The sequence below is a fragment of the Enhydra lutris genome, unplaced genomic scaffold (assembly GCF_002288905.1).
Source record: "Enhydra lutris kenyoni isolate GAN:26980312 unplaced genomic scaffold, ASM228890v2 scaffoldscaffold23, whole genome shotgun sequence".
In the NCBI taxonomy this organism is placed as follows: domain Eukaryota; kingdom Metazoa; phylum Chordata; class Mammalia; order Carnivora; family Mustelidae; genus Enhydra; species Enhydra lutris.
This window is the reverse complement of record NW_019154107.1, coordinates 29171121-29180766: the sequence shown is the minus strand read 5'-3', so window position 1 is coordinate 29180766 and position 9646 is coordinate 29171121. Positions and strand designations below refer to the sequence as shown.

Below are 9646 nucleotides of genomic sequence, written 5' to 3'. Positions count from 1 at the left end.
AGCAAACACACTCATGGGGAAGCCTGGCAGCATACTGGCCCTGAGAGTCCCATCACAAGGGTGATGAGTCATGAAAACACCACGATGGTCTTCCAAATGGACAGAATGACTTTGGGAGACAGTTGGGGCACTCTCCCCCCTCCCCCCACCCCTGGCGTGGCACTGGTTGTAATGCGCTTATATGGGGACCATAGTTGACTCCATTGTCTTAGCAGTCCAGGCAGACAGTGTTGGAGGGTTATAAGTGTGTGTGTGTGTGTGTGTGTGTGAGAGAGAGATACTGCACGTGACACGATGCGTGTCCGTTCCGTCCACGGTCTCAGGGAGGACTGATCCTCACCTCTGATGCATTCTGGTCCTGGTCCAAAGAAGTTTCAGGTCCAACAAACGTTTACTGAGCCCCTACAAAGTTCCAAGCCTTTTACTTTATACTTTGACACATTTTATATCATTTAATCTTTAACAATAACCCTTTAAGGTAGGAATTATCTGCATTGTACAGATGAGAAAACAATCGCAAAGAGGTTCATTGATTTGCTCAAGTATATCATACAGCTTTTTTTTTTTTTTAACACTCACACAACTGTACTCTTAGCTGAGGCCTTTCTGTGCTGGTCGCTTATCTTACAGGATTTTTTTTTTTTGTCTTCTCTACTTTTGGAGCAATCGCTCCCCTTATACAAGCCCCCTTCTTTCTTCTCCTTTCACTAGCCCCACGGGCTTTTTTTTTTTAATCTTGCATTTAATAGCACAAAAAATCACGAATACAAAGAAACTGGCAAAGGTGTTTGTCAATGAGATATCCTTGTCTCCTCCACTTTTCCGCTTTCATACCCATATAGGTCATGGGCTGCATTTGTATACTTTTCTTTCCACCCACACCCCCACTGCCGAACATATAACTGTTATGTGATTGGTCAGTTGAAGCTGAAACACCCATGGAGAAAGATGTTTTACGGTTACAAGGGCACACACCCCCCCCCACACCACCCCCCTCCCACCCCACACTTTCCCACACAATCTTTTGGAGGAATATAGGATATGTACCAGTGTCGGGATTTCCCTGCTCCTGCCTTCCCTGCCTAGAGCATTCCTGCCATTGAATTTTCCTTCAAGGGACTGCTTAGACTAGAGCCTCTTCTCCCACCCCGTCTATTTCTCTTCCAACCAGGACCTCTCAGACACTGGGTACTGTTCAATTCTTACTCTGTCGGGCCCATGGGCCACGCAAGTAGGTCCTTTAAATCTCGATGCCAGTTGTCGGACGGGTGTTGCCATCTCCCATGACAGGTAGGTCTGCATATCGCTTCAGTAGGCTTGCGTACTCATTTCTTTCACTTTTTCTGACTCATGTTCCAGGACCTGTTTATGATAGAACAGTAAATACCCTTCACTGTCCAGAACGTCCTTGATACTGGCCTTGGTGATGACGGCATCATCACACTTGAACCACTGGTCCTTGTGGTGCCGGATGAAGCTGGTGTAGTGGCCACTCTCCAAGGTTCCTTGGTGATTAACCACAGCAAACAAGGAATACTTATTCTCATCGTTTGCACTATTGGTTGGCAGCTGCAACTGTCCATTCATCCTGCTCTCTTTACTCGAGGCCATGAACGGTGTCATATCCAGCTCCAGAGGGAAGGATATGTAGGTAGTGATCTTGCGCCTCTGCTTGGCTGAGTGTTCAAACCGTTTGAAATGAAAACAGGCAACAACAGGTAACTTATTCATGGTGAGCTGCTTGGTAGATTCCTGGTAGCTTTGGCAACTACCACACTTGATTTTGGCACTGCTTCCCAAGTGCTCTGGCCTCGTAAACCTTCGCAGGCAGTCCGTGAGGGTGGTGATTCCTGGCAGGTGGCTTTCCCCATTCACACTGCTCTCCCTCCCTGGGCTCATGGGCCAGAAGGAGGTGCAAGAGCCAGGCAAGTCCAAACTGATGTCCCAGCATGGGTCTATGGTGGTGGAGACACCATGGCAGGCTTGACAGGTGACATCGGACTGCAGGCCACCTGTGAAGATTTGGTCTATGATGCAGTTACAGTGGTTGGGATTGTTGGCGGCCTTCCCAGCGTCATCCCCTTTGCAGTGCCTGTGCAGGACATCTAAGGCCGCAATGAGGAACTCGTGGGCATCCTGTTGCCTGTATCCTGCTAAGTGACGGGCGTGTATCCATACCAGGTGCAGCAACTTGTAAGGAACGTGAGGAGACGGGTTTCCAGAGTACAGCTCCCGAAAAAGCGACGACATCTCACAGACCAGACACAACTCAGGGCTTGGCATTTCACATCTGTGCCGGTCAGAGAGGAAGAAATCTCTCAGGATGGGCGTGTGGGTGAGGGCCTGGACGATGCAGTTCATAAAGCACGTGTTGCCGAGATTGATCAGTCCTCTCAAGCCGATGGTGAAGCTCGACGTGATTCTCCTCCTCCTTGGGTTGTGTCCCAGCAGTTCTAACTCGGGTTTGGTCGTCTCCCAGGTCGGGTACTTCTCCCCGAGTCCCGGAACTGAACACTGCTGGTGAGAAACCTCGGTTGAGGTGGAGGCTTGTAATTTCAAAGCCTCTCCTTGCTCTTCTTTGGCAATTTGCTCAATGTCTTTGTCATATACGTAGTCCTTACACATAAAGCAGTATATACCTCCGTAATAAAGGTCTACGGCTAAGTTGTGTTGCTTCGTCTCAGCGTGCTCGTGAATGTGTTTCTCTGTGAAGCAGCCAAAGAAGACACAGGAAAGGCAAGAGTGAAGTCTGTTCAAATGGGTGCCACACACATGGCAGATGCACGACTTTGCCTTGCTTTTCCTGGTCTCTGGGGTGCCACACCACACGAAGCACTGGTAGATCACCCGCAGTTCCTGCCTCCAGTTCTCTCCCACCTTAAAGCTGTTCACGTGGGAACAGCCTGGTGGACCCACAGCGAAATCCACATCCAGGCATCCGCCCCCAGGGCCGCGCCGGGGCCGGGGCCGGGGCGGGGGCCGTGGCCTAGGCTGCGGCGGGGTACGGAGCCGGGTCTGTGGCCGTGGCCGGGGTCGGCGGCGGGGGGCACGACTGCGCCGCGGAGAGGGATCGGGGGCCCGCGGGGGGTCGGAGGGAAGGGTGGGGGGAGGAACCTCGTCGCTGCTGCCGCCACCGCCGCTCCGCGCTGGGTTCTCATCCTCCAGCTCCTGCTTCGGCTCCCCCTTCGGCTCCTGCTCCGCCTCCGGTATCGGCTCAGGTTCGGGCTCCAGCTTGAGCTCAAGCCGGCGGCCCGGACCCTCCGCGGTCTCCACCTTCCCGGCGGCGTCCACCTTCCCCGCCGCCTCCACCTTCCCCGCCGCCTCCACCTTCCCCTCCACCTTCGCCTCCGCCTCCACCTTCCTCTCCGCCTTCTCCGCCGTCTCCGCCGTCTCCGCCTCCTCTACCTCCTCCGCCTCCACTGGCGGCGGCTCCTCCCCCTGCTCGCAGGGCTCGGGCGGCCACTGGGCGTGGCGGCGCGGGGGCCACGCAGACCTGGGGTGTCCCCCGCCCGGCCTGAGGGAGCGCGGCGGCTGTGACAGCTGGACCCAAAAGGGACTTTCACTGAAGGAGGCGGCGGCGGAAGCAGGCGACGCCCCCCGGGAATTCTCCCGCCGTAGCCCCCTAGCGGAGGCCGCTTCGGCAGCCAGGCCCCGTTTCCTTTAATTCAGTATTTCCCAAACTTGCTTGTTCACGAGAATCACGTGGGGAGCGTGTTAAAATTACAGATTCCTCGGCTCCACCCGCAGACCTACTGAATCAGAATCGCGAAGGGAGGTGCTCCGGAACCTGTATCTTTAACTGGGGCCCGAGAGGATTCTTATGATCAGGCAAGTTTGGGAAACACAGCTCTAATTCATTGAGGCTGGCGGGAAGGGGGGCGGGGACCGCGCAGTCTCTTTAAGGCGCTTCCAGTTCTCGGCTCCAATCGCAGCTCTGACCCCCTTCATCGTCTCCTCCCCTCTCGTCGTCCTTCCCCTCGTCCATACAGCTTCCCCCCCAGCACTGCGGGGCCAGGGACTGAGGAATCGCCAAGTCCAGAAACGTCTCTGGGGCTGCGAAATAGCCCCTCAGAAGCCAGGTCCTGAGGAGCAGTCAGAGACCGTGATAGGCCATCATCTCCACAGCTGAGCCTGCCCCCAGCCCCATGCCAGGCTCCCCTCCCACCCCGGGTTCTGCCCCTCCCGAGAAGGACGAAGCCCCAGGGCCAATCTGGGGACGGGCCTGGACCCCAGATCCCGAGGGGCCGAGCTCCCAAGGCCGCTGGGTCCGAGGAGGCACGTCCCTTTGCCCATCTTATCGGCGCTCTGCGGAATCTGTGCCTGCCCCTCACCTCCTCCTCGGGTTCCCAAGGCCGCGGGCGGGGGGCGGGGGAGGGCATGAGGAAGATTTGGCAGTCAGCCTTCTGGCCCAGGGAACGCTGAGCAGCCCGGGGGCAGCGGGAGGGACAAGGCACCACGAGGCCGAGCCTACTGCCCGCACCTCCCCTACAGCTGAGAAAGGGGAAGAAACCGCCCCAAGCCCCTTGAGGCTGGCAGAGCCCCGGGGCAGGGAGGGTGGCCAGCAGGTGGGAGTTGGGGAGGGGCGGGGGCAAAGAGCAGCGTCGGTAGTGGGGCTGCTGGCAGGGTAGGGGCAGGCCTGGGTCTGGGGGCCTCGGAGAGCTCCTGCCCGCAGAGCTGCTGGCACTTAGCCAAAGTGGCCACAGGTGCTGGTCCCAGGGAGTCAGGACAGAGCTGGAAAGGAGACAGCCAGTGTTCAAAGATCGAGAAGAGGGTGTTCTAGGAAGAGTCCATTCCCTGAGTCCTGGGATGGCTGGCCTTGGCCCGGTACACACGGCCTGGCTCGTGGGGCCGTGCTGGCTGAGTATACCCTAGCGGACTTCTGCTTGCTTAGCACTGGACATGGCCCTGCAGCCTGGCCCCTTCCTGCAGGGAGGAGGTGGTATCTCGGCCTTCCCGGGGTTAGTGTCAGGAGTTGGTTGTCAATAATTAGGAGCCCTGAAGGAGGATAGGATGCTTGGTTCCCATACAGCTAAAGTCCCCAGGAGTTGCCCTGGTGCCCTGCCTTCCTAAGCCAAGTCTTGCTTCAATTCCTTGAAGCACCCCAGCATCCTTCCAATAAATGCCTGCCCTTTGTGGCCTGCAACTGGAGGAACTGCAACTAGCACACCCACTGAAGGAATCCTCCTGCTCCCCCCCCCCCACGCTGCTGCGGCTGCTGAAAATGACTGAGGTCATGGAGCAGAGTGAGGCTGGAGAGGGTACGGTCATCCCACCTCCGCAAAGTGACAGACATCAAAAAGATCGAAAGATCTCCGTGTGCCTAAGACTGTCTACCCTCCACCCTTGATGACTAACCATGGCAACCTGACTGCCTTCCCAATCACGCTCCCGTAGAAGCCCACATGTCCAGCAGGTTCTGAAGTCCTGAGACTCTGCCATCATTCGCCCAGCGAAGGGGTATTCGGCTCCAGCCCAGAGCTGGATGTTGTACTGCGAGCTGTAGGCAGCGCAGAACCAAACAAGCTGGCTCCAGGGCCACAATCAGGGCTGGGTTCCCCAAAAGGCAGACTAAGGAAGTGTCTGGGTCACCAGCAGAGAAGAGGCACCAAAAACAAAAGAATAGAGAAAAAAAATATCGGAAGCAGTTTGACATTTGATTTTTTTTTAAGTAGTCCTCATGAGAAAAGTCAAAATTTTGTTGTACTTCCTTAACGTTTTTTTCCTGATTGCATGTTGCTTTTGCTGTGAATCACGTGCCTTGGGGGGGGGGGGTGCGTCAGCCTGCTTGCATGGGTCTCCATTCAGTCCTGGCAAATGTCACTGCGTCTACCTCACAAAGACCTGACTGAAGGCTAGCAAAAGGGGCTGACTTAGGAGAGACCCCTCCTCATTATAGTTGAGACGACTGGGGTTGAACATGGTTCTGACCACAAGGTGGCAAAAGAGTATATGACACTTCTTTGAACATACGTTTTGTACGTTTCTCTAAAACTATTGGTTTATATCCAAATACACTCTAAAAATATTTTTTAACCTTGGGCTCCTTTACACATCTTTTTGTGTTGACATCTAAAATTTTGCATCAAAAATGTCAGCTGCAAATGTGAATCCTGACAAATACTAACATTCACAAACAAAATTGTTATGTTACAATTTTACATGAAATTAGTGGAACCTAATTACCTTAATGATTTGAAAGCCACCATCATTCATTTTAAAAATTCACAGACGAGTTCTTGATGGTTGGGAGCTGTACATTTTTCCTTTTCTCCCTAAGTTCTTCATTCTATTCTAATAGAATTTTACCCACATAATAAATATTTTTGCACTCAAAATTACTTTATTGATAATCCTATCATCTTTCCCTGCAGCAAAATATGTAAACATATTTTTCTATTTAAATGCTTTTTTAATGTTCCTGTGAACCTAAAGCTCTAAGTGTTGTGTCAAAATTTACTCTTGCTTGAGTTATTATGACAATTAGTATTAGAATGTGATGGAGCAAAAAATTGTAAGTATATTAAAATTCTGATAGGTAATTATTAAATGTAAAAATTAAAATGTATTAGAGGTCTTTTTTGGAAAAAAGTTAATGGGTGTCTCTATGGATAAATATTGCTTATCACTAGAATGAGACAGGATTCAGCATCAGTTCTTTTTCTACTTTGTGTTTGGTTAAACGTTAGCACACAGGAACCTTGGTTATATAAATAACTAAAAGGGAATGGACATTTGTTTTAGCAATGTTACTCAAGTCTCTGAATTCCTTTGGAGATCTGTGGGGCAGGGGGGAGGATTACACAATGATTTGTCTTCAAAATTATTTTTCCTGATTTATCAGCTGACAGCTCCATGGGGTTTTCCTTCAGCTTTATGCGAAGCCATCTGAATTGCAAAAGGATTTGATCCCCATTCATTTGTTAGAGCAATTTTTTTTTCTTCACCCTTGACAACAGTGTTCAGCACTGTCTCTCTGGAGCCCTGTGGATTTTATACCTTGGGGCAGTGCACCCAAGTAAGAATCAGGATAGGTGAAAGGTATGCTTTGTTTTGTAAAATGCAAAAAGGACCATTGCGAAAGAGGAGATGGAAGAGAGAACCAGCTTGATTCTGCCACCACATATGTGTTCGCTGGCAGATTGATTTTAGGAAATATGAAATTTGAGGATAGTAGAAGTTGATTCTCTTAAAAGTCTGCTAATTTACCCCATAAAGAATACCTCTATCCCCGGGTAATACACAATCCACTTTTAAGTTCGCTGGTTTATATTTATTATCATAACACTAATATATACAATATTTGTGGGGCTTTTTAAAAAAGACTTTATTTGAGGGGCGCCTGGGTGGCTCAGTCATTAAGCATCTGATTGTGGCTCAGGTCGTGATCCAGGGGTTCTGGGATGAAGCCCCACATCAGGCTCCCTGTTCCACGGGGAGCCTACTTCTCCCTCTCCCACTCCCCCTACTTGCGTTTCCTCTCTCGCTGTGTCTCTCTCTGCCAAATAAATAAAATCTCTTAAAAAAAAAAAAGACTTTATTTGAGAGAGAGTGAGCGAGCACTTTGGGGGAGGGGCAGAGGCAGAGAATCTGAAGCAGACTTCACGGGCAGCCCCAATCTTGGAGCTCAATCTCATGACCCTAAGATCAGGACCTGAACCGGAGGCTTAACTGACTGCAACACCCAGGTGCCCCCAATATTTGTGGTTTTTAAAAAGGGTTCAGAAGAAGGCATAACACAAAAGGTTAAAGCCTCTCGTGTTCCTGCCAATCACACCCAATCTATTCCCCTGAAATGACTACTTGTTAACAGTTTCTTATGTATGCTTTGTGAACTTTTCAATGCAGATACAAGCAGGGGGAGTGGGTGTTATATACATTTATCCTTTTCTCTTATACATTTATCTTAGGTATTTATCTTATACATTTATCCATTTATCCTTATACCTTTATTCTTATACATTTAACCTTTTATGAAATATAAATGAGACTGTAACATACATATTGAGCTACAATGTAGCACTCTATATTGGGCATCAGGCCGTTTTCTCCAAGTGGATCTACACAGCCATTGCAATGCCAATAAAAATTCCAGTGGGTTTTAAGGGGGAGACTTTCACAAAATCAATACAGAAGAAAAAAAGGCATCTTCCCCCTTCCTAGTTTCTCCTTCTTCCTCCTGAAAATGAGGATATAATGGTTATAGCTGAGTAGCCATCCTGCCACCAAAAAACGGATGACCTCTGGACCTATTCTTACGGGAGAAAAAAAAAAAAGCCATATTTTACCAACTCTAAGATAAGAGGTACACCTCTTCTTGTTTCAGCATCTCTGAAATCTTTGACAGTTTATGATTATATTTGGTGGCATTTTTTTTTCCTTTCTTGGTGGTACATACAGTAATGGGGTGTCTTGCAGTCGATAGTGTCAGAATCAATAACACACTTGAAACATCATCCTGTTTGAGCCTTTGTTATTTGGATCGCAGTCATGTATAGGTGATTACAGTTCTAAATGATAGCAAGCTTTCTAGTTCACTCCTAATCATGTCCCAAGTCCTACCCTAGCCTTTAAGATTTTTTTTTTAATTTATTTGACAGAGAGAGATCACAAGTAGATGGAGAGGCAGGCAGAGAGAGAGAGAGAGAGGGAAGCAGGCTCCCTGCTGAGCAAAGAGCCCCATGCGGGACTCGATCCCAGGGCCCAGAGATCATGACCTGAGCCGAAGGCAGCGGCTTAACCCACTGAGCCACCCAGGCGCCCCCTATCCTAGCCTTTAAAGCCTATAGAGTCTGACCACAGTCTCTTAGACTTCACGTCCTCTCAACTCAGCCTTGCCCCAAACAAACTGGATTTATTGTTGTTCCTTCAAAAAGCTAAGCTGGCTCCTGCTTCCAAACCTGTGCCTTTACTGTTCTTTCTGCTTGGAAAGCTCTTCCCCTAGAAATCCTCATGCTTTCTCCCTCACTTCAGATTGCTGCTTAAATACCAGAGTCTTTCCTTGCTCTCTATATAAAATAACACCCCATATCTGCTTTTCCTTCAAAACACTATCACCACATGATGTGTTAAATATTACACACACATAAAAAAAATGACTATAAACGCCACGAGAGTAAGATGTTCACTATTCCCAGTGCCTCTTTGGCACTTAATGCATTTGTGAAATAAACGAATGCATTCTTGTCATTATGGGTGAAGATGACCGTAGTTTCAAATGTTTATTGGCTATTTCGTATTACTGCTCATGTGAACTATCTGTTCACATCATTTGCCTATTTTTTGGCTTCTTATTAACAATAATAAGTGACACTTATATGGCACCTGAAGTATGCCAAGAGTTGTTCTCTTAAATAGGTTTAACCTTTACTCCAATTTTAGGAAGTCGGTGTAGTCACTGTTATCATCCTCGTTTTAGAGGTGAGGAAAGTGAGACACAGAGAAATTGAGTGATGCTCAAGGTCACACAGCCAATAAATGATGGACCTGGGATTCAAACCCAGTGGTCAGAATCTAGAGTTTGGATTCTTTACCACTAGGCTATTAACCCTTCGTCGGTCATACTCTAGTATATTTTTCCCATTTGTCATTTGACTGTTGTATTTTATTTCATTTTTTAACCTTATGATGTTTAAGATTATTATGTAGT

The 9646-nt window shown here is 49.1% G+C and overlaps 1 protein-coding gene across 1 annotated transcript; it reads right to left on the bottom strand.

The window, feature by feature from the left end:
* Window positions 1–1005: 1005 nt before the first annotated feature.
* LOC111150482 (ubiquitin specific peptidase 27, X-linked) lies at window positions 1006–4293 on the bottom strand. The gene is made up of 2 exons (XM_022507951.1): window positions 4166–4293; window positions 1006–3658 (listed from the first exon to the last, which is right to left on the bottom strand). The coding sequence occupies exons 1-2, from the start codon at window positions 4291–4293 to the stop codon at window positions 1309–1311; spliced, it is 2478 nt and encodes an 825-aa protein (XP_022363659.1). The 3' UTR covers window positions 1006–1308.
* Between the last annotated feature and the right edge of the window lie 5353 nt (window positions 4294–9646).